This window comes from Lissotriton helveticus, chromosome 4_1 (genome assembly GCF_964261635.1).
Source record: "Lissotriton helveticus chromosome 4_1, aLisHel1.1, whole genome shotgun sequence".
In the NCBI taxonomy this organism is placed as follows: Eukaryota; Metazoa; Chordata; class Amphibia; order Caudata; family Salamandridae; genus Lissotriton; species Lissotriton helveticus.
The window spans coordinates 958,487,619-958,511,313 of NC_136063.1; the positions used below are offsets into that span (position 1 = coordinate 958,487,619).

General features: G+C 45.7%; 1 protein-coding gene across 1 annotated transcript in view; it reads left to right on the forward strand.

Moving 5' to 3' along the window:
- The window catches only part of CTDP1 (CTD phosphatase subunit 1), an 826,403-nt gene that overhangs the window by 247,599 nt on the left and 555,109 nt on the right, over positions 1–23,695 (forward strand). Inside the window, exon 9 of the mRNA XM_078687575.1 lies at positions 17,241–17,382. Coding sequence (XP_078543701.1) covers positions 17,241–17,382 — 142 coding nt within the window. The remainder of the gene's footprint in view (positions 1–17,240; positions 17,383–23,695) is intronic.

Genomic DNA, 23,695 nt, shown 5'->3' on the forward strand with positions numbered 1-23,695 from the left:
TGAAAGAACCGGGGGCCATGCGGTCTTGACTACAGGCCGAGAACATGGGACAGCAGCGTATGGATTTTGCACGAATTCCACACAGCGAGGCCCATCTGTGGGCTTGAAAAGTTACCAACTGAACATTAGAGCGACGTGAGGCACTACAAGTCCCATAAGTCCCATCCAGGGCGTGCATCTAAGCAAGAAGGGGTGTGGTGCCTCAAGCGCTCCTTCATAACTGCCAAAGCCTCTGAAGAGAAGTGGGGACACTTCGAAACGCGTCAGGCATCCAGGGCAGTTTGAACAGTTAAAGGATATCGTTGTGTTGGAGGCGTGCTTACCATTCAAGGCTCCTTGTGTGCAGCTGAGGTCCGGGTGCTTCTTTGTACGTTGGGTACTTCGGAGCTGGAATATTTACGCGGCGACCCATGCCGCGGAAGGAGCACCACCCTGAAAGAACCGGGGGCCATGCGGTCTTGACTACAGGCCAAGAACATGGGACAGCAGCGTATGGATTTTGCACGAATTCCACACAGCGAGGCCCATCTGTGGGCTTGAAAAGTTACCAACTGAACATTAGCGCGACGTGAGGCACTACAAGTCCCATAAGTCCCATCCAGGGCGTGCATCTAAGCAAGAAGGGGTGTGGTGCCTTAAGCGCTCCTTCATAACTGCCAAAGCCTCTGAAGAGAAGTGGGGACACTTCGAAACGCGTCAGGCATCCAGGGCAGTTTGAACAGTTAAAGGATATCGTTGTGTTGGAGGCGTGCTCCCCATTCAAGGCTCCTTGTGTGCAGCTGAGGTCCGGGTGCTTCTTTGTACGTTGGGTAATTCGGAGCTGGAATATATATATATATATATATATATATATATATATATATATATATATATATATATATATATATATATATATATATATATATATTCACTGAAAAAACCATAGGTTATAGTCCATATATAGTTAGGGATTAGCATTTACAAAACCTTATTTTACTCGCACAAAACCATTGAAATTCGCATATATAGTTAGTTGCGCTAACTATATATCGCGCACCCGCAATCCACTGCTGATGATGTCACATATTACATCATTCATGACATGGTCAGTGACATCACTGATGACATCACTGATGACATCACTGATGACATCACTGATGACATCACTGATGACATCTCAAATGACATCACTGATGACATCATTGATGACATCATCCAGTGACTGTGTGTTTCTGTAAAGTTTAAATATGTTTGATATATTGAAGAATGAGTGGATGTATAAGTGTCTGGATGAAGGATTTAGTAGGTGCATGACTGACTGTATGAGTGAGTGAATAAATGTGTCGTACTAAATGCATGGGTTAGTGACTAAACTGTCTGAATGTGTGCATCAGTATGTCTGTTGTGATGTAAACTGCTGCATGTGTTGATCATTAGCTATACGAGAGGCTATATGTGTTATTGATTGGTTGCCCAAGTATTTGTATGGGAGATTGAGTTTGTGTGGGGGTGGCTGGGAGGTGTGTGACTCTGTGCATAGATGTGTGAGCAGTTGATTCACTAGGTGTATGAGTTCAAGAGTGCATGTGGAAACAGCTACATGGGCGGTTGACTGTGTGCATGAGTGTATTGATGAGTGAATGGATATCTCAATGCTACATGTCATAGTAAGTACATATGTAAAACACAGTACATGTGAGAGTTGGCATATATAAATAACTGTGCATGAGAGCCACTGAATGTGTGAGTGGCTGTATGGATCATTGTGAACTTGTATCAGGGATTGTATAAGAGAGTAAATATGTGTTAGTATATGTTTGAATAAGTAAGGTGTGTATAACTGTATAGTTAAGGAAATGGAGGTGAGATTGTTTCTTTGCATGACTGACTAGGTGTGTGAGTAACTCCATGGATGAGTGACAGTGTGTGAGTGTCTGTATACACTGAGTGTATCTAAGGTTATATTAGAGTCTGAAGAGGTTCATCGTATTAGCACAAGAATGATGTCAAATGAGATGTCATCAGTGATGTCACTGACCATGTCATGAATGATGTAATATGTGACATCAGCAGTGGATTGCGGGTGCGCGATATATAGTTAGCGCAACTAACTATATATGCGAATTTCAATGGTTTTGTGCGAGTAAAATAAGGTTTTGTAAATGCTAATCCCTAACTATATATGGTCTATAACCTATGGTTTTTTCAGTGAATTTTCAAGGTTTTGTAAATGCTAATTCCTAACTATATATGGTCTCTAACCTATGGTTTTTTCAGTGAATTTCAATGGTTTTTTAATAGCAAATATCATTAGCTGTCGAATGTCAAGTACGTGGTAAGTAAAAACATTTTCGTGTTTATGCACACTGATCTGCTTTGAATGCTGCCCCCCCCTCATTTCTATTAGGAGTACTCTCTCTTTGCAGATAGTGAAGGGTAGTTAACGCAGGCCTTTGCCCCCGTTGTAATCCGTCGTGCCTGCTTCTCTCTCCATTTGATTGATTGTTATCCAAGCATTTACTGTTTTAGAATTGGTTCTCTTTGGTTCATTCTCTATTTACAAACAAGCACAGAGTCGCAATACTCTGTTTAGTCTTTGCAGATAGTGAAAAATCGTGTAAAAAAACAAAAGGAATCGAGCAAAATCAGTAGGCCACTAATGGGATCTCTTTTTGACCTCGCTAAAATAGAAACATTAGGAACAACCCCTCATGAGAAATACGAAACTAGTGAGATGAACTGAGCTCCACACCATGATGGCTGCAAGACAGCTCGGCTCCGCCACCCACCCCGCCCAAAATAACGATAAACTCTATGCAAATATTACAAATATATACAACACACCAGCAAAGTAACAGGGTAAAACATTTTATTAAATAACTATTTACATAACTATGTTATACTTTTTGTTGCCCGTTCCGGCTAGCTCAATCGATCGAGCATGAAACTCATGCACTCTGATAGTTCAAAGTTTTGAGGAGTGCTTGTTAGACTGTCTGAAGCTTATTTGCACCTGCTACAGCTTCACTATTCTCAATGTAAGTGGGGGCTGTTTGAGGACGTGACTGCATTTGAAAACAATGTGATGCGGTGCCTCCCTGAACCGCTTGACGGAGGCCCCCGAGGGACGGTGTGATGGCGCGGACTCGGAGGGGGCGCTTGGCTCTGGCCCCCTCCCCAAGTCGTGTTGCCCTGGTGTGGCCTGAGATCGCCCCCGACATAGGTGGCCGGCTCCCGGGGTCAAGCGGAACTTTTTGCCTTTTGGTGACTCTTCCATTCTTGACCTTGTCCCACAATCCGTTTGACCTAAAGACACGCTGTAGTGGGGCGCCCCTTTACCGTTTCAGTTGCCATTTCGCCCGCTTTTGCTACACTGTGCCTCTTCCGCTATTCAGCTGTTTACCGCCCGCTCTTGCGACTACAGCGTCTCGCTCACCATGTAGTTGAGTTGCTCCCGCTCTTGCGGTGCAGCGATAGGCGGCTGCCACAGGACTCTCAAAATGGCGGCCGGCTCTTCAGATTTGGGCGTGGTCCACTAAAATGGCCCTGCGACACCTTGGAACTCGGACGCTTGTCTGCTAGGGCTTGGGCTCCATTCTCCAAAGCGTCCCCTCAGCCTTGAAGATTCTACAAAAGTCTTGGGGGCCCCCGACTCCCGCAGGCTTCTGGTGGGGAGCGGCTGCCATGATTGCTCGTGGAATGGCCACGACGGAGCTACGAGATGGTGGTGCTCTCATGCTGACGCCAGCTTCAGTCTGAAACATCCAGAAACACTGTAGACTACCAATTCGATCAGTTCCGGTAGCGCCCCAACGTGACCCGGTAGAGAAGAACTTGCCCTCCCCTCTTTGACTGATGGTTCTTGTTGCCTGTCCCTTCTGTTGTCATTTAACAGAACTATTTAGCCTGCTGTAAGGGGTTGTGTTCCGACCGCTGGTTGGTGGAGACATTTTGACTATATTCTGGACCTGCGTTGTCGCGTAATGCGTCATATGACGCGCCGCGTTAGCGCATCCGGAAGTGCTCCGGTGCGCGAAGCGCAGCTTCCCGGAAGCGATCCGGGGCGCGGCGCGCAGCGCGTAACGTAAGCATAACAGGTCATGTGACTTGTTAATAAAACTTTTCATTGGTTCATTTTACTTTTCTTATTCTAATGATGAAAGGCTTGGTCATATGACCTAAAAATTACACTTTTTATTACTTTCGAACATTTTTTCTTAAACATATATGTTATAATGTTCCAGGCTAATGTACTTTCCCGGAAAATTTACAACTGTCCTGCAAGTAAAATATATTCCTTTTTCGAGAAAAAGGGCGTTTCTTCGTCCCATGACTGAGCCGTTGAGCAAAAGAGGCTCGGCCTGCTGTCTTAGTCGCCGATACGCCTGAATATCAGATTCTTATCGATCACTTTATGTTGCAGGAGTAGAAAACACAACAGCCCTTGACCATTTATCTTTACTGCGTTCCTGCGTATTATACCTTTTACCCTTCATGTAATTGGACTGCTTTATTTCACTTGCCTTTTACTGATTCGAAAACAGTGACTATTATTAAAAACTTTACCAATGTAAATACTACTACCATGTTTTCTTTTAAAAACCTTTATTGTGAAAATGTCAGTATACAAATACGGGCCTATAACCACGTGGGCCGGCCACGGAGCAAACTGTAATCGTATATGATGAGGAGACATTTACACTGTAGAGGAACGTAACGGGCGGGCCATTAGGTTGCAAGAACTAAGGTGTCTAACAGTTGCGGAATCGGTGGACGTACATTTTATAATTAAAATACGACAGGGCCAGTTACAATAAAATTATCTAGATATTCATTTGCGGGCAAGTACCATGGGTGACGTTAATTCGAACTTTCAATAGTACAGTAATCAATAACACATCAGAACTTAATATCAATAGGGATGTCGAAATATTCAATCAATTCTCGTCCCCGCCCGCCATGTGCTTCAAAACTGCATATGTATCTCGTGATATCAAGGTTGTGCAACCAGTACACAACAAGGAGTTACGAGTCCCATTTATTCCGGCGCCATTTTGGGCGAGGACGGGCAGGTCCAGGATATAGTCAAAATGTCTCCACCAACCATCGACTATGATGATGTTCATATGCTGTATTTATTAGAGTAACACTCATCTGTCCACATGATTTGCCACAATCTAAACATGCCATTTTAATCTTTCCAAAGTTCTTCTGAATATTTGGGACCGTTTCCCTTGCCTCTGATGCTGTCAGTGCCACTTCTTTGGTGAATGTACTGGCAGGTCGGGGGTTGTCCTCCAAATCTCTCTTTTGTGCAGCACTATAATTAATCGGTGCCACCTCTCCATATGACGATGCATGGTATAATTACCATAACTATATTTTTTTTCGGTTCCTCTGGAGAGTACATCGTGGCAGATGAGGCAGGTAATGTACCGGGCATTTACCTTTTTTGCATGTAGAGGAAAGGAAAAAAAATTCGAGCGTCCGAGTTCTAAGGTGTCCCAGGGCCATTTTAGTGGACCAGGCCCAAATCCAAAGAACAGGCCGCCATTTTGAGAGTCCTGTTGCAGCCGCCTGTCGCTGTAGCAGCAAGAGCGGGCGAAACTCAGCTAGACGGCGCTCCACTGCAGATGAAGTGCCTCAACCTGGAGAGGCTCGTTTGCGCCGCCTCCCCCGAACCCCCCCCCTTCGGGCACCCCACGCCGTCTTTCGGCGCAGCATTGTAGGATGGCCACACCAGTGCGGCAACTTGCTAGACACCACCTCGGTGCCATCCGGATCTCGGCGCCCCACTGCAGATGAAGTGCCTCCACATGGAGAAGCGGGAGAGGCTCGTTTGCGCCGCTTCCCCCCCCCCCCCCCCCCCCCCTTCGGGCACCCCACGCCGACTTTCGGCGCAGCATTGTAGGATGGCCACACCAGTGCGGCAACTTGCTGGACACCACCTTGGTGCCAACCGAATCTCAGCGCCTTGTGGTGTCTTCCATTCCGAAAATATTGTTGGCAGCATTTTGAAAGGAAAGATAAACAGCCGTTTGTGGCCCTCACTACACCGTTCTCCTAGTGAGTCTCACATTGTTACATTTAGGAAGAATGTTGAAGAGTAGTATGTTGAAAATCTGAAGCCATTGTTCTACAAACTCTCAACCAGCCTTGGATGGAAAAATCCTGAAGAATGTACAAACTGAAAACCAGTTTTTGTCTGTATAGCATCAGCAGCAACGCTTGAGTCAGCTTTGTGTGAAGCCGCCATTTTGATTCAATCAATAGCGTCCCCCTGCACACATTCAGGGACCTGGTCGTGTCTTCAGGTCAAACGGATTGTGGGACAAGATGCACAAAGGAAAAGGAAAAAAGTTCCGCCGGACCCCGGGAGGCGGCCGCCTATGTCATGGGCGATCTTAGGCCACACCAGGGCAATAGTGAAGCTGCAGCAGGTGGAAATAAGCTTCAGACAGTGTTACAAGCGCTGCTCAGAACTCTCAACTATGACACCACCTCGGTGCCATCCGGATCTTGGTGCCTTGTGCTGGTTCCGGCCTATTCACACATCGGTCCGCTACTGACGCCACCTCACAGGCCAACGGGGCACCCCACGCCGACTTTCGGCGCAGCATTGTAGGATGGCCACACCAGTGCGGCAACTTGCTGGACACCACCTTGGTGCCATCCAGATCTCCGCGCGTTGTGCTGCCTTCGGCCTATTCGCCGCAAGTGCGCACGCAACTCAGCTGCATAGCGAGTGAAACACCAAGGGGCGCCCCACTGCAGCCGAGGAACCTCCATCTTGGGGGCGACGCACAGCATCACATTGCTTTCCAATGCAGTCAGATCCTCAAACAGCCCCCACTGACTGACGCGAACTCACAGGCCAACGGGGCGCCCCACGCCGACTTTCGGCGCAGCATTGTAGGATGGCCACACCAGTGCGGCAACTTGCTGGACACCACCTCGGTGCCATCCGGATCTTGGCGCGTTGTGCTGCCTTCGGCCTATTCGCACATCGGTCCGCTACTGACGCCTCCTCACGTGCCAACGGATTTTCTACGCTTTTTATAGCCCTATGCCGCATAACAGGTCATGTGACTTGTTTATAAAACTTTTCATTGGTTCATTTTACTTTTGGTTTCCTAATGATGGAAGGCTTGATCATATGACCTAAAAATAACACTTTTCATTGGATTAAAACATTTTTTTTCCCCAAACGATGAAAGCCCCACCTTGTTTCTGGATGTTTCAGACTGAAGCTGGCGTCAGCATGAAAGCACCACCATCTCGTGGCTCCGTCGTGGTCATTCCGCGAGCAATCATGGCAGCCGCTCCCCACCGGAAGCCTGCAGGAGTCGGGGACCCCAAGACTTTTGTAGAATCTTCAAGGCTGAGGGGACGCTTTCGAGAATGGGGTCCAAGACCTAGCAGACAAGCGTCCGAGTTCCAAGGTGTCCCAGGGCCATTTCAGTGGACCAGGCCCAAAAAGGAAAGAGCCTGCCGCCATTTTGAGAGTCCTGTGGCAGCCGCCTATCGCTGCACCGCAAGAGTGGGCGCAACTCAGCTGAATGGCGGATTTTGGCACAGTGTACCAAAAGTGGGCGGAATGGCAACTGAAACCGTAAAGGGGCGCCCCACTACAGCAGACGAGCCTCCACCTGGGGAGGCCCGTTCACGCCGCCTCACCCCCCCCCCGCACCTGGGTGCCGTCCAGAACTCAGCACGTTGTGCTGCCTTGGGACTATTCGCACAAAACACAGCTACTGACCATTGTTGCTTCTTTTTTCAAAAAATGTTTAAATGTATTTACTGTTTTTGTTGCGTTGTATATATTTATAAGTTATTAAAGTTTTATAATCCTACTACTTTGTTGGAGTGCTATATATTTTTAATGTGACACATAATTGTAAAAACTTTGATGTACAAAGAGGCATCCCTGGAATCTTCCGCTTCAGGCTCGGTCCCCTCCCCAATCACAATACAGGATGGTTTTCAGATAGTAGGAACGCGTGTGGTGTGACGGATCTCATCGGGTGGGGGCCTTGATCTACTGTAACTCCTTTGAAGAGGGGTGATTCTTTACAGCTGGGGCCATAAACTACATCTGCAGGGCTAGGTGATAGCCTGGGACCGGCCTGGACAATCGGACACAGAGGAAGAGGAGTGTCAGAGGGTGCGGTAGTGAATAGGGCGAAAGGGAGGTGTCGGGCGGGCACAGGGTGTGATTCTCAAGGAAGAGCAGCGCAGATGGGGGGAGGTTTATTGCCCATGCATAAGACAGAGAGCGGGGGTGACCAGTGCCTGGGGGAGATGCTTGCGAGGGTGGGGAGCCATGCTAAGGATCGACAGCGTGCAGAGAGTGGGTCTGGTCAAGGCATCTAAAATGGCTGCCGTGCACGACAAAAGTGTGACATTTGAAAAAAGGCAAGATGGCGCAGACAATGTTTATCAACACTTCCTGATTTCCTTCGAATCGAACGTTAACAGACGTTATCTCTCCCACACTACCGGTCCCCCTGGGCTTAAACACCGAGATGGTAGGGACTGCATCCCGTGGAGATAGGCCGAGACGTCACTCAGCAGAAAATAAAATAAAAAAGTCTATAAACATACAATAAGTTAAAAGTCAATCATTCTTGTTTCCTTGTAGTACGCTCCCCAGTCCGCTTTCCGTTACGCGTACCGGGCGCACCCCACGAAAAAAAAAATATATATATATATTTTTTTTTTTTGCCCCGCGGGGCATTTTTAAAGCCTCCACAGCAAACATAGGGGGTCAGGGAGGATCTACTATGCCCCCTTATGGTCATTTCCCCCTTTGTTTTGGCCTCCTCTTGTCTCTCGATCCTACCGAGAGACAAGATGGCGGCCGCTCCGGACTGTTTAGAATGTTGACAGACACCGGAGAGCCAATCAGCTTCGCTTCGCGAAGTTCCGTTACGCGTCAAGTACGCGAACCGGAGCGCTAACCGGAGCGCTGTTACAGATATATATCTTTTTTTGAACGTTAATTTCTCAAAATCCACTGGAGCACATATATTGAGACCTAGCAAAGGCACATCGGGCTAACAGTCCCTACAATTTTGCCAAGTTTTGTGCAAATCCATTCAGCCGTTCGGGCTAAAAGTGAGGCCAACCGCCCTATGGAAATTAACATTGGAAAAACGCGTTTTGGGACCCCCCTTTTTTCTCGGCCCCCCCTTGATGAACCCCCCCAAATTTTCAGGGGCTGCTCAGAAACAAAATGTTCCATTTTCCTGAAAATTTCAGCCAATTCCGTCCACAAACGCCAAAGTTATTAGACATAGAATTTTCAAAAATCCCATAGAGAAAAAATCCTAACTATATATACCTACTGGCGACCGCCAGTAGGTAATATATATATATATATATATATATATATATATATATATATATACATATATGCAGATTTTACACAGAAGTTTGTTTTGCTTTGTACAGATTCCTCTTGACTAACCCAGTTTCAATTTTGAGGTAACCATTTGTTTGAGGTATATGAGCTGCAGATCTCACACTGAGCATTAGATTGCCATCTAGTGTTTGGCTCGGATGATTGCATGTTGTTTTCGTCTTGGAAGAAGTCTTTGTCGTCACGAGATAGGTGACTCCTCCGGGCATCAATTCTATCTTTAGATAGTTTTTTTCTGCCACTGGGTTCGGATGTAACTTTTCTGCTCCGGTTTCAAATCTACTTTCTAAAGTAGTTCGACGTGAAAAAACTTACCTAAAATCTTCAGATTAACTTTTACACATCTCAACCTTCGACTCGACTTCATCAGCTCGATTCCGGTCGTCGGCGCGGGCCGTTGGGCCTATCCACGCCGTAAGGCCTACAGCTCATGCAAAGGACACCATTCAAGAAATGCCTCCAGTGTGGAGCAACATTTCCACACAGTGACCATCACAAGGTCTGCAACCTGTATTTGTCACCTGAACAAGATGAGTCTACCTGTTCAGCCTGCGCATCCTTTCGATCCAAGAAGACCATTCGAGATCAAAGAGCTCGTCGACACATCATGCAGAGATCAGCTCCGGAACCAGTGGACATCTTCGACGAAGATCCAGATGTCCCAGAAGATGATTTCGAAGATCTCGAAATCGTATTTGAGGTAGATGACTCAGATGACTCCATGACTCCATCACAACAAGTGAGTACTACTGCCCCTACCCCAACCCCCCCACCGAAATCGAAGGCTATGGTCAACACTCCACCTGCAAGGCCCAATCGTGACCGAAAACGTACTTCAGGAGCCCCGCCCTTGAGCCCGGCTCCGAAGAAAATTGAAAAGCCTTCCGGTAGCTGGGGATGTGCCGATCCCACCAGTGCCGGCAGCACCAAAACCGAATGAAGTCCCGTCTCCGAAACCAGGTCCGACCGTGTCGACTTCGACTTCAAAAAATAAATCGGGTCCAAAAACTCGCAAGCCCGTAGACAAGCTGACTTCGGACGCTTCCGTACCGAAGAAACCAGCTTCAGCTCCGAAACCAAGATCTTCAAGCCAAAACCTACGCCAAAGGACTCTGTCACGCCTCCTAAGGCTAAGGACAAAGACAAGCAACAACCCTGCTAGGAACCGAAAAAATCGGTGCCAAAAGTGGTTTCTCAGGAAGAGGAGCTTTTTCATCCAGATCCTAAGCAGAAAAAGATCTACATTGATCCTGAGACAGGACAGGTCACCACTGCACCATATAGAAAGAGGAAGTTTGACACAGCACCTGTTCCTCCAGTACCTGTGAAGAAGGACTCTGACACATCACCTATGCACCCTTCTTCTCCTATACTTCCTTCTAACCCAACTCCTCTTCCTAAACATAGAACACCTCAAAATTCTCCACCTCATTTTTCTCCACCTCATACACCTCCTCATTATGATGATGATATAGGGGGAGGGGGTGACCCAGATGACCCTTTTACGTACCCAGTGGATTCACCTGATTGGGAGTACCCTGTCCTACAGGACATACCAGACATCCCAGATCCATCCCAGATCCACACACATACCCCTCAAAACCATCTCCTCCAGAAGATAATATTGGTTTTGGACATTTAATTAATAGAGCTGCCATCTATCATGGTCTCACAATGCACTCAGATGAGGCAGAAAATGATTTTGTTATTAGATACTATTGAACAGTCCCAAAAGTCAGTACAAATCTTACTTCTGCTTAAAGGAGTCATTAAACATACCCCCGAAGTGTTTAAAGATCCGGTACGTGCCAGAATTCTAAACCCCCAGAATAGAAAAAAAGAAGTATAGGCCTGCCCCTGGAGATCCTGCCTACATTAAAGGACAGCTACCCTTAGATTCTCTAGTCGTTTCCAATGCTAGAAAGCGTGCTAACTCCCAAACCTCAGGAGAAGCACCACCTCCTGATAAAGAGTCTAAAATGCTAGATGCTTCAGGTAAAAGAGCAGCTGCCCAAGCAGCCAATACCTGGCGCATAGCAAACACTCAAGCACTGCTCGCAAAATATGACGGAGCCCATTACGACCAGTTAGAAACACTACTTCAACATTTGCCTGCCAACATAAGACACAAGCAAATGATCTAATCCAAGAGGGTAAGCTAATCTCAAAAGCATCAATGAAATGTGCACTTGATGCAGCAGACACAGCCTATCGAGCAATAAATCCAGTATCATCCTTAGACGCTACGCATCTCAGGTTTTAAACAAGAGGTCCAGCCTACTATTCTTAATCAGCCATTTAACCAACAACTTCTTTTTGGGCCGGCTGTTGACACTACACAAGAAAAGATGAAAAAAGACACTAAGACTGCCAAATCTATGGGAGCTCTACAGTCCCCACAAACACGAGGTTCCTTTCGTCGCTCCTATTACAGAGGAGCCTCTAAGCAAATGGGAGCAGACATCTCATCTTCCTTTAAAGCCAATACACAAACATCCCCCAACAGAGGATATTTTAGAGGCGGATACAGAGGAAACAACAACAAGGGAAGAGGTTGAGGTAACCACACCAATCGTACCTTTCCCACCACAAAACAGTGACTTCCTTTCGCTCCCCCACAACATTCTACTCCTGTCGGGGGGGGGGGGAGATTAGCACAGTTCCTACCTGTCTGGAATTCCATCACAACAGACAAGCGGATGAGACAAATTATCCAGTATGGTTACTACCTAGAACTTACAGCTACCCCTCCACACGTACCACCCAGACAGCGTCCCATGTCTACAGAACATCTTACGCTACTAAAACAAGAGGTTCTCTCATTGCTTAAAAAAAGACACAATAGAGATAGTTCCATTACAACATCAGGGAACAGGGGTTTACTCACTGTACTTCCTAATACCCAAAAAGGATGAGACCCTAAGACCAATTCTCGATCTCAGGCCTCTCAATCTATATATACGCTCAGATCATTTCCACATGATCACTTTACAACAAGTGCTTCCACTGTTACAACAAGGCGATTTCCTTGCCACACTAGATCTCAAGGACGCCTACTTCCACATTCCCATACATCCTTCTCACAGGAAGAATCTAAGGTTTGTACTAGAAGGACAACACTATCAGTTCATAGTCCTTCCATTCGGGGTGACGTCTGCACCCAGAGTGTTCACAAAGTGCCTTGCAGTAGTAGCAGCACATCTCAGAAGACAACTGCTCGGTGTTTTATCAGCCAGTTGTCTAGATATGAGAAAACATGGGTCATTCAATCAGTGTGCTCAAAACACTCATCAAACCATTCAGACATTCAGTCTGCCCTCACCATAGTACTGGATAATATCCATATGTGTGTGGATGGGGGACAGACCTCCCTCCTGTTCCTCTTAGACCTTACAGCCACCTTTGATACCCTTTCTCCCTCAGTGCTAACATCTCGCCTGAGGGAGATTGGGGTTCAGGGGGAGGCATTAGCTCTACTCACCTCTTTCCTCGATAAACGAGAGCAAAGAGTGAAGCTGGGTAAATTTCTATCTCCATCCCTGTCTGTGCAATGTGGGGTCCCTCAGGGGTCGGCGTTAAGCCCGACCCTTTTTAACATCTATGTGACCCCCCTTGCCAGACTAATTAGATCTTTTGGGATGGAGGTAGTTTCCTATGCGGATGACACCCAGATCCTCGTCTCTCTCTCCCAGTCAGTTACTCCGACTGCCTCCAATTTTAGATCTTGTATGGAGGCCGTCGGACAGTGGATGATTCACAATTCGCTGAAACTGAATGGGGAGAAGACCGAGGTGATGGTGTTTGGAGGTCAGGGGGAGGTATGGTCAGCCGATTGGTGGCCAGATTCACTGGGAGCATGTCCTGTCCCTGCTGCATCTGCTAAAAATCTCGGGGTAGTGATCGATCCTACCCTCAGTATGTGTCAACAGGTAAACAGGACCATTTCCACCTGTTGGGGCATCCTTCGCATACTGAGGAGGATCAGGCACTATCTTTCGCAGCAAGCTAGCAAACAACTGGCAGTGGCTCTAGTTGGCTGTCGCCTGGACTACTGCAATGCGCTGTATGCGGGACTGAATAAAAGCCTGCTGCAGCGCTTGCAGGTGGTCCAGAACGCAGCGGCTAGGTTTGCTTTGGACGTACCTCGAGGCACCTCGGCCACTCTGGCCAGAAAACTGCTTCATTGGCTCCCCATGGAGGATCGCATCCTGTTTAAAACCCTGTGCCTGATCTATAGGGCTCTAGCAAGAAACAGCCTTATAGGAATTGGATCCATCTTGTCCTGTTATAGTCCTTGCAGGAACTTACGTTCCTCTAACAAGGCTCTTCTATCATTCCCGCGTATCCGAAGAGCTAGATGGGGAGGTAAAGCCTTTTCCAACTTGGCACCCAAGTGGTGGAATGTTCTTCCTGTGGAATTGAGGTCCCTCCCCACCCTACAGTTATTTAGAAAGGTCCTGAAGACCCGTCTTTTTGCGCTCGCATACTTGTAGTTTGATCTGCCATCTTTTTGATTTATTTTGTTAGGCGCCTTGATACCTTAGGGTTTTAGTTGCGCGATATACATTTTCAAATCAATCAAATCACATTACATAACTTGGGGTTCACAATAAACTACACCAAGTCACATCTCCAGCCCTCTCATATACACCAATATCTGGGGGCTACAATAAACACCTCTACAGCTCTAGCTTAGCCCAGCCAGGATAGCGAGCATTCAAGCCTTAGTCACAAAATTTCAAGATCAACACTCTCTCCCAGCCAGAGTGTTCATGCAACTCATAGGCATGATGGCATCTTGCATTTTTATTGTGCAATATGCAAGACTTCAAATGTGTCCCTTACAAGAATGTCTTGCACATGTAAATGTAAATGTAGTATACTTGTAAAGCGCACAGCTGCCCCAGCAACGGGGCGTCCCGGCGCTGTGTATAACTCTGGGGAACCCGTCCTGGCTTTCCCTGTGGGATGGTCCCTTGCTGGGAGTCCCCAAGGTGGAGCCAGGCATCCCCGGAATTGGTGGGGCCGTTGTGGAGATTAGGCAAGCTAATGCCCAGAGTTGCCGAGTGGAACCCCTGATTATAGTAAGCACCGAAGCGAGAATTATCGAGTCCGTTGACCAAGGTCCACGACCCTGCCGCGTCGGGAACTGAACCCTGGTCCCGGGCTGACTTCTGCTCTCAGGCCTGCCGCCTCTAACCAGTGAGCCACACTACTCCACATCAGTGGAATCAGGCTCTAGGACAACTTACAGATCTGGTGTTGGTGGACAGCCGCACACATCACTCTCTGCAGTGGTGGAACACCAAAAACGTGTCCAGAGGGCGTACGTTCCTCTAACCTGTTCCACAGATAGTACTTACAACAGATGCATCCCTCACAGGATGGGGAGCTCATCTCCTAGACCATAAAACTCAGGGAAGATGGACCACTCAACAAAAAGTGCTCCACATCAATCACCTAGAGCTGCTAGCAATATTCCTAGCACTAAAGTCTTACCAAGTACATGTACAGAACAAAGCTGCCTTGATCCGGATGGACAGCATGACAGCCATGTACTACATACAAAAACAAAGAGGCACACATTCTCTGCAAATGTCCCAGCTTGCACAAAACATTAGGAGATGGGCCATTCCACAAAAAATATATCTACTAGCCGAACACCTTCCAGGAGTTCACCATCAGATTGCAGATCTGTTAAGTCAACAGACACTACAGATCCACGAATGGGAACTACATTGACAAGTTCTTCTACCATTTTTCCACAAGTGGGGCCAACCATACATAGATCTATTCGCCCGACGCGAAAAACGCAAAATGCCCAACCTTCACCGCCATATTCCCACACCCGTTGTCAGGGCAATGCAATATGGATGAACTGGTCAGGCAGATTTGCGTACGCTTTTCCGCCACTCCCATTAATCCCACTAGTAGTAGGCAAGCTCCGGCAACAGTCTCTCAAACTCATCTTAGTAGCTCCCACATGGGCACGCCAACCGTTGTTCACATCGCTGCTAGAACTATCACTAGTTCCACACCAAAGACTGTGCCTGTCCCCATCCCTGCTGACGCAGCACCATGGAGAGATCAGGCATCCAGATCCAAGTCAACTGAGTCTGGCGATATGACTCCTGAAGTCTTATTGTTTGGTTACCTTAACCTGCCACCAGACTGTGTGAACATCATTAAAGAAGCCAGACGACCCACTACTAGAGCTTGCTATGCTGCTAAATGGAAAAGGTTTGCCATTTACTGCACTAATAATCATATTGATCCACTAGATGCTTCCAACCAGAATATCATTTGCTATCTACTACATTTACAAAGATGTAACCTAGCATACTCCTCTATACGTTTACAACTTGCAGCACTTGCTGCGTACCTACAAAACAGACAACACTTGTCACTATTTAGAGTCCCTGCAATTAAAGCATTTATGGACGGACTAAAGAGGATCATTCCTCCTAGGTTACCACCCTCTCCAGTGTGGAACCTCAATATTGTTCTTACCAGGCTTATGGGAGCCCCATTTGAGCCTTCACACAAATGTGAACTGCAATTCCTCACATGGAAAATAGCTTTCCTAGTGGCCATTACCTCTCTTAGAAGAGTAAGTGAAATTCAGGCTTTCACTATACAAGAACAATTTTTACAACTACATCGTAGCAAAGTGGTCCTCAGAACAGATCCAAAATTCCTTCCTAAGGTAATCCCTCCATTTCATCTTAATCAATCAGTGGAGTTACCAGTATTTTTTCAAAATCCAGACTCTGCAGCAGAAAGAGCTCTACACACCCTAGACCTGAAAAGAGCCCTTCTTTATTACATTGACCGAACTAAATCCTTTCGCAAAACAAAACAATTGTTTGTAGCTTTCTCACCACCACATAAAGGTAATGCCATCTCTAAATCCGGTATTGCAAGGTGGATTGTCAAATGTATCCAAATATGCTATCGAAAAGCAAAATGCACATTATCAATTCCTCCTAGAGCGCATTCCACATGCAAGCTAGGAGCCTCTATGGCTTTCTTAGTGAACATTCCCCTAGAAGACATCTGTAAGGCAGCAACATGGTTTACAACACACACCTTCACTAAACACTATTGTGTTGATGTGCAAGCCAAGCAGCAAGCTGCGGTAGACCAAGCTGTCCTCAAAATTCTTTCAAACTACTGCAACAGATACAGATGACCACCGCTAAGGGAGACACTGCTGTATAGTCTATGCTCAGTGTGAGATATGTAGCTCATATGCCTCGGACGGAAAATGCTACTTACCATTATGCATCTGTTCTTGTCATGTAGAGCTGCAGATTCTCACCCGCCCACCTGCCTCGCCGGGACCTGTATCTGTTCCAGTTCTATCTTAATTAGGTATACACACATGAACATCTTTTTTCTTTCTACTAACTCCATCATTTCCCATCATGGCGAAAAACAATCTAAGGATGGAGTCAATGCCCATGCGCACTATCGTCCAAGGGACGAGTCACCTATCTCGTGACTACAAAGACTTCTTCCAAGACGACAACAACATGCAATCATCCGAGCCCAACACCAGATGGCGGTATAATGCTCAGTGAGAATCTGCCGCTCTACATACCAAGAACAGATGCATACTGGTAAGTAGCATTTTCCTTTTATTTACAAAAAGTTCTAAAAACTGACTATTCAAGTAAGTCTACCCATCAAGAGAGAATGCGGTAAGGCGTTTACAGTTTGTGATGTGGACTCAAGTTTGCAATTAACGGAGAATTAAGAGGGTGTAATATGTTGGACAAGCATGTGAGCTATGTATTTAGTAATTGATGACTAAAATTGCAACATTTATCATTATTAGGTACAGAAAAGGTGCGGCAAGCGCAGGGGGATGAACACCTCTATGTTGTGAATCCAGATTGGCTTTGGAGCTGCTTGGAACGATGGGAAAAGGTAGAGGAGCAGCTCTTTCCTTTGAAAGAAGACTACATTAAAACACAAAGGTAAACATAGTGATTTTTTCGGAATAAAAAATAAAAAAGAGCACATTGTATTTTGGGATGAATACAGTAATGGCAAACTAACTTGTGCCGCGTTTTGTTATAATACTATTCTTTCCATCCAGAAGAAATACTGTGCTGCAAATTTTAGTCTGCAGTTGACCGCTTCACCCCAATAAATGTGTCCCAATGTTATGGTTACTTAAAAAGCACATTTAAACATTTGTCCAACACTCCCGCCCCCAAATAACTTCCCATTTGGTTTGTCCTGGGTTGTTTAAAGAACCATTAGCACAGCCTGTTGCCCCTTCCAACACAATAACAAAATGCAGCAGAAAAGTGAATATAGCTTAAAAAAAAAAGGTACATTCCTGTTCCTAAAATATAGAACCATTTATTAAATGAGCTTATCTCTTTTCATTTCTCTCATTAGCAGATACATCTATTCTTCAAATAGAAAGTACTCTTTTTCCACTGTCTTAGCCTGAAAATGTAGCCAGTCCCAATGTAAAGATTTAATTTAGGCTGAAGGTGGTAATATGTGGGTTAGCCAAGCAGAATTAATGGTAAGTGGGAGGGCAAAAATAGTGGAGCCTTGGTTTCAACCGTAGACCCTGCTGCCAGAGCAAATGGTTTAGTTAAAGATTTTCTCCTCAAACACAACTATCACTTTTTGTGTTTGAATTTGGCACCATAAGTGGCCAAATGTATGCCCAGATGTGTTCCATACTCACTGTGGCACTGGAACCAAGCTGTACGTGAATGAAGAGTCTCAAATAGGCCTAAACTGTTCCTGTGTTTTGATTCAGTCGGGATCCGGTTTTGCAGTTTGAGATGGACTGTTCGCATTGGAGCAGGGCAAAGGTGGATTTCTATATGGCTGGGTGTCATCTTAGGTGGAATGGTAGGCAGAAAAACGGTGGGTTGGAGTGCTACAGTGAGCGAGTGCCAGCATTTAGGCTATTTGCTAGCATTACCCTATAACTTTGTGTGCATGCTCCTGAACCCCCATGGTCAATCCTTAAGCTCATCAACTTTGCACAGGATAGCAAAACCCCTACGCTATAATACCTGCTTATCTCGCCTGACTATGTGGCAGGGCCATGGAGCATCACTAGCACAACTCCATGTCAGTACAGCTTACCTGTCCTCTTCACTGAGTACTTTTTAAGTCTTGCCTAGTGACTAGACCAAAACCCTTTGACTAGGAGTTCCTCCATCCCCCTTAGCTGTCTACAGACTGGATAGCAACCCACAATGTTGTTGGACCCTCACTCCATTGACATTTTCTTGTTTCTGACTTTACTGAATACCAGCTAGCAATCAGTGTATTCATCTTTCAATCTTCACTCACTCCTTGGTAGCCAAGGCAACCCTCCCCTACATGCTCTGTGCCAGCTTGTTCTCCTTGTTGTATTGCTCTTGCTCTCCCATTTTTAGGTCTCGCCTATGTAGCGCGCATGTGCTGCAAAGGAGGGCTTTTGCTGTCACTCTGCTCATTTCCAAGCACACACTCGTGCTTGTGGCGGCATCCACCTTGCGGGAGCGGGCAGGGGCGCGCCACAAGCACAAGTGCAGTGCTTGAAAATTAGCAGACTGTGCACGCACTACTCTCGGGCTCACCTCCTGCTCCCCCTCTCACAACAATTAACTTTGATGGCAGCGTGATCTTCCTCTTGTTTAAAATTCACTCACCCATTCATCCTGCTTTGTTTTATTTTGCTTTACTTGTATTTGCCTCTCACTTTCTATTTCTTTGTTTATTTTCACTTGTGTTTCCACCTCTGTTTGAATTACTGCCATTACTTATTCCCACCTAGCTGTCTATTACATTCTTTTTGATTTTTTGCCTCTTTTTCCTTTGTTTCTTTGACTTTATTTTTCTTTCTTCCTTTTCTCCCATCAAACTCTTTTTTTGCTTCTTTGTTTCTTCTCAATCCATTTGCAAATGGGAACACTGCATATTTCACCAGTGACCGGCTACTTCCTAGCAGTGTGGAGTGCATAGTTAGCCGACACTTCTCACCAAGTGATGCGCGTGCACGCAGCAGGCAGCTCGGGTGCCTGGCGTCCTGTGGTGCTCCCCTTTATATAAATGAGTCTCTGCAGACACAGATTGAGTGATCTGCTCAGAGCCTGCTGCAGATTAGTGGAATCCGATCTCCTCCGCGCCATGAGAATGACACCTCATTTATAAGGAGTGTTGAATTATTTAAGGTGCGCAGGAGGGGGGGCTGCTTGTCTATGGTCTCTGTAATGAGATATTCGCGTGATTGACTCCGTACTTTCTAGAGTGCTGACTTGTTTTTAAGTTGTTCAAAGTTCACACAGGAAATCACAAAGCACAGTCCCCTAAATTTCTATTGGCTTTAACAGTTACCTGTGGGAACAGAAAAGGGTGTTATTTCAGAGACCATCATTTTCTTACTTCATCTAGTTATATCTCCAGCATGATAATGTGATGTTTCACCGACGTACGTCCTATACCAGTGACTGGTCCACAGTGACATTGGCACTCTCCTTACCCCCTCCCAGGCTGGTACCTTAGTCAGTGAGAATATGGGGGGGGAGGGAGGGAATGAGTGAATCTCATATTTCTCAAATAAAACCAATATTGGCATAACCAATAGGTCTCGCCTTTGGGACCTTATAAGTGTTTAACCATGCAACAGTTGATGTTGCACCAAGGATATTGTGCTGGATAACCAAACACTTATAAGGTCCCAAAGGCGAGACCTATTGGTTATGCCAATGCTTGTTCATCTTGTTCTCCACCTTTGCTGTGTTTTTTCATCCTCTCTGGTGTTGATTCTGCTGCTAGCCTTTTTTGTGTGCGTTGCACATGGTTCCCACTTGCACACTCCTTCACTTTTTGTGGGTCCCTTTGCCCCACTTTCTTGGTGTAACTATTATTTCCCATTTTTGTTGTTAATCATCTTACAAACTTAGTCTGCAGTACTATTCAATAATCTGCAAAGCTGAAGTCAGAAAAGCTAAGCCCCAATAATCTTATCTAGAGTATAAAGCAACATGCCTAACCAACGCACTTTATGAAATAATCGTTTAATACCTGAAAGCTCAACCTTGAAAGCCACCCACACAAGAATTATGTGATTCCATTGTGAACAACATAATCTCCAATCGTGGAAAAATAACTTGTTTGTAATGACAAAAGAGACCTCCATCTCAACCCTCTGTCGCTCAACCTGTGTCACAATAGTCTTATAACCTTCAACCTTATATCCATTGTTTACTTCAACCAATTGACAAAATAACTCAAAATTTGAGTTGTCTAGCAACTACTATGTTCTACATTGAGACGAATGATCTATTCTCACACATGCAAACAGGATTGAATCTGTGCTCATTGAAATATAGGGTGACCTTAAAACTAGTGTAAACCCGAATGGAGTAGTGGCACTGTTGCGTTTACATCTTCATACGGACTTTGATACAGCCTACCATCTGACTCACTCTAGAGACTGGAATAGGTTGAGTTTCAAAACACCGTCCCACAACTGAATTGATTCCTTCATGTGCAACTAATCCCTCATTCTGTCCCTTCCTCTTTTACCTCTGATCCTTCTCCATTGGACCTTGGACTCCTGCAAGAATCCACTCTCTCTCCTCTTCACTTCAACATGAACTCAGACTTGTGTGATACCCATTCAGTTTCAAACTCAGTTGCTAAAGCTATGCAGTTGGCAAACAAATGATCCTAGAACTTCATAGCCTGACCTACGAAGATCTCTTTGCCATGGATCAGTGTAACCTAACATAGACTATTGAATGCGAACAAAGCACCTCAAACTAAAAAAAAATCAAGAAAAGAGGTACTAGCAAGTGAGATGCCCATTTACCACACCACCTGCCCTAAAGGACTTGGCAATGATCCTACTCCTTAATTCCAAGTTAAACATGTAGGTGTAGCCTTGGATTCAAAGCTCTCTCAGATCTCTCTAATTAACCAAGTTGAGAAGACAATCATTCTCATAAGATGGTTGCGGCGAACTATCCCTTGCTTAGGATTCAACAAGCCACAATCTGCCCAATATTTTCCCATCTGGATTATGCCAGTGCCATCCGCCATGGAGCATCCAACTAGGTGATCGAGAAGCTACAAAGAATCCAAAATGTAGTTGCAAGATAATACTTTAACCTCAATATGCTTTTATGCAGCTCTCTAACTTCTAAATCTGTGTGCTGGCTCCCCATAGTAGTATTCACACCAACGCTACTCATGCCATTAATGGCTCAGGCCCATTCTCCCTCCCCAGAAACTTTCGATCTCCTCCTACCTGTACATGCAGGTCTTGGCCAAAAGGGAACGCGTTCATTCCTAAGGACAAATATGGAGCTTTACATGGTCAAGATTAAGAGTAATGCACAGCGAATTCAAGAGAGAACTAAAAATCTGCTCTGATCACTTTTATAACTACTATGATATATATCCACCAATGAAGGGTAAACCTTCACATGAGCAAAGCATTTTCTCTCGCACTTCTCTCATAAAAGTACAGTCACCATGTTGGCATTTGTTAGTGCTTTTGTAGGAATTTGGCATTTTAGAAGTTTGCATGTGTGGGAGAATTAATTTGCCTGATGTGTAGCCAAAGAGCGTTTAACTCAAAATGCATTAGGCAAAGCATTACATTTTTTTTCTGATGCATGAATCAACTGCAGTCTCCTCGCCTTTAGAATATTCTCAAACGCCAGAGTGGTTCCCAAGACTATTTCCAGTAATGCTTCAGCATGCCAGTAGGTAGTGTGCTTCATGGCTCCGCTTTCACTCAGTAACGCCCCCAGAAGCTATGGAGCAGAGTCGCATATAAGTGTACCCCCCTAACCCCCTGTGGGCTGATATCAGTTTCTTTCTTTCCATGCCATTTGACCTCTTTCTGGTGCGCTGCTTCCAACTTTGTTGGTCTTCTGAGGCTTTTGAAAAACTTTCATAGTTTGCATGGGAACTATGTCCCTTTCAAAAACCTCCGGATTCAAGCCATGTAAAAGACTGCAGGATGCAGATGTTGGTCACAGGGTATAGCTATGGTTTTGGGCTCCGGCTATAATTCTAAGGCATGTGACAAGTATGCCCTCATGTAGTCTAAGCTGATTTGCGACTGGGAAGGTAAATTCTACATCGCTGAACATAATAAGAGGTGACTGTTGAAGCATAGGCCCTGCTCCCATTTTAGATCATGGGCTGGATGGCTCCTTGTCAGTAGGCCACTCCTGTGTAAATTTAATTTCCAGCTCAGTCTTCTGGTAGGTCGAAGTCTAGCCATACTTGTGAAAAGGCCATGTAGGACTAAACCTCATCCTTCCTCTTGAAATCTAGTGAGAAGGTAAAAGTCTTTTGAAGTCTCCTGAATCTGATTTGATTCCACAATTATTTCCAACATGCATGAGTTTCTCTGCCTATTGTCGACCCCGCAGCAGAAAGCTGCCTTCAAAGTCCTCATGCTGCAGTTTTTTGGTGCAATTTCTGCTCGTAATGGTGCACCTTCAGGTCCTACAGAGCTGCTGGAGTTTCCCGTCAAACATCTGCAAGCGGATCTGCCACCAAAGCAGTCTTCCGCCTCAGCACCTCCTACCACACCCATAGAGCCTTCAGTACTGACTTGTATGTACCCCAGCACTAAGTCCATGCCTTTTCCTTCCATGCTGACTCCAATTACGCCAGCACATGTTGAAGATCTTATCTTGACATAGATCTCTGACCCCCAAACCAATATTGACCTGCTCCAGGCCTATGTCAGGCTAAGTGGTTATATAACTGAGCTCCAGTCTCAGACCTGTGCCTTTCCCACCAGTACCGGCAGACAAATCACTCTTTTTGACTCCAGTTCAGACCCAGTTAAGGAGAGGCATCCAATGTCTCTCAGGACGCTGATGCTAATGAGGAAGGGGATAGATTGCGATCTCCTCATTCTACTGATGATCCATTGTATTTAGGTTTACAAAATGCAGTAGGCTAGACACCACTCCTGAAAAAGAGCTTGACTCTCCACTTGGACCAACACCAGAGGAAAGTGCTTTGTCTCTGATGGTGTTTCAGGGAGCATCTGAAACACTGGAATTGCAGTTGCCCACTATCGAGACAAGACAAAAGCTATGACTGAAAATCATCAACTAGGACCTGCTTGATCAGAGCCATTACTGCCATTCAGTAAAGCAGTTACCGATTCCCTTCTGGCTACATGGTCCAAGCCATGCACGTGCCTACCAGTTAGTTAACCTGCCCCGTTTTTCCTGACCGAACATTAAAAACTTGTTGATGCCGGATTTGTTCAAGCTTCAACAAGCAGGCCAATCC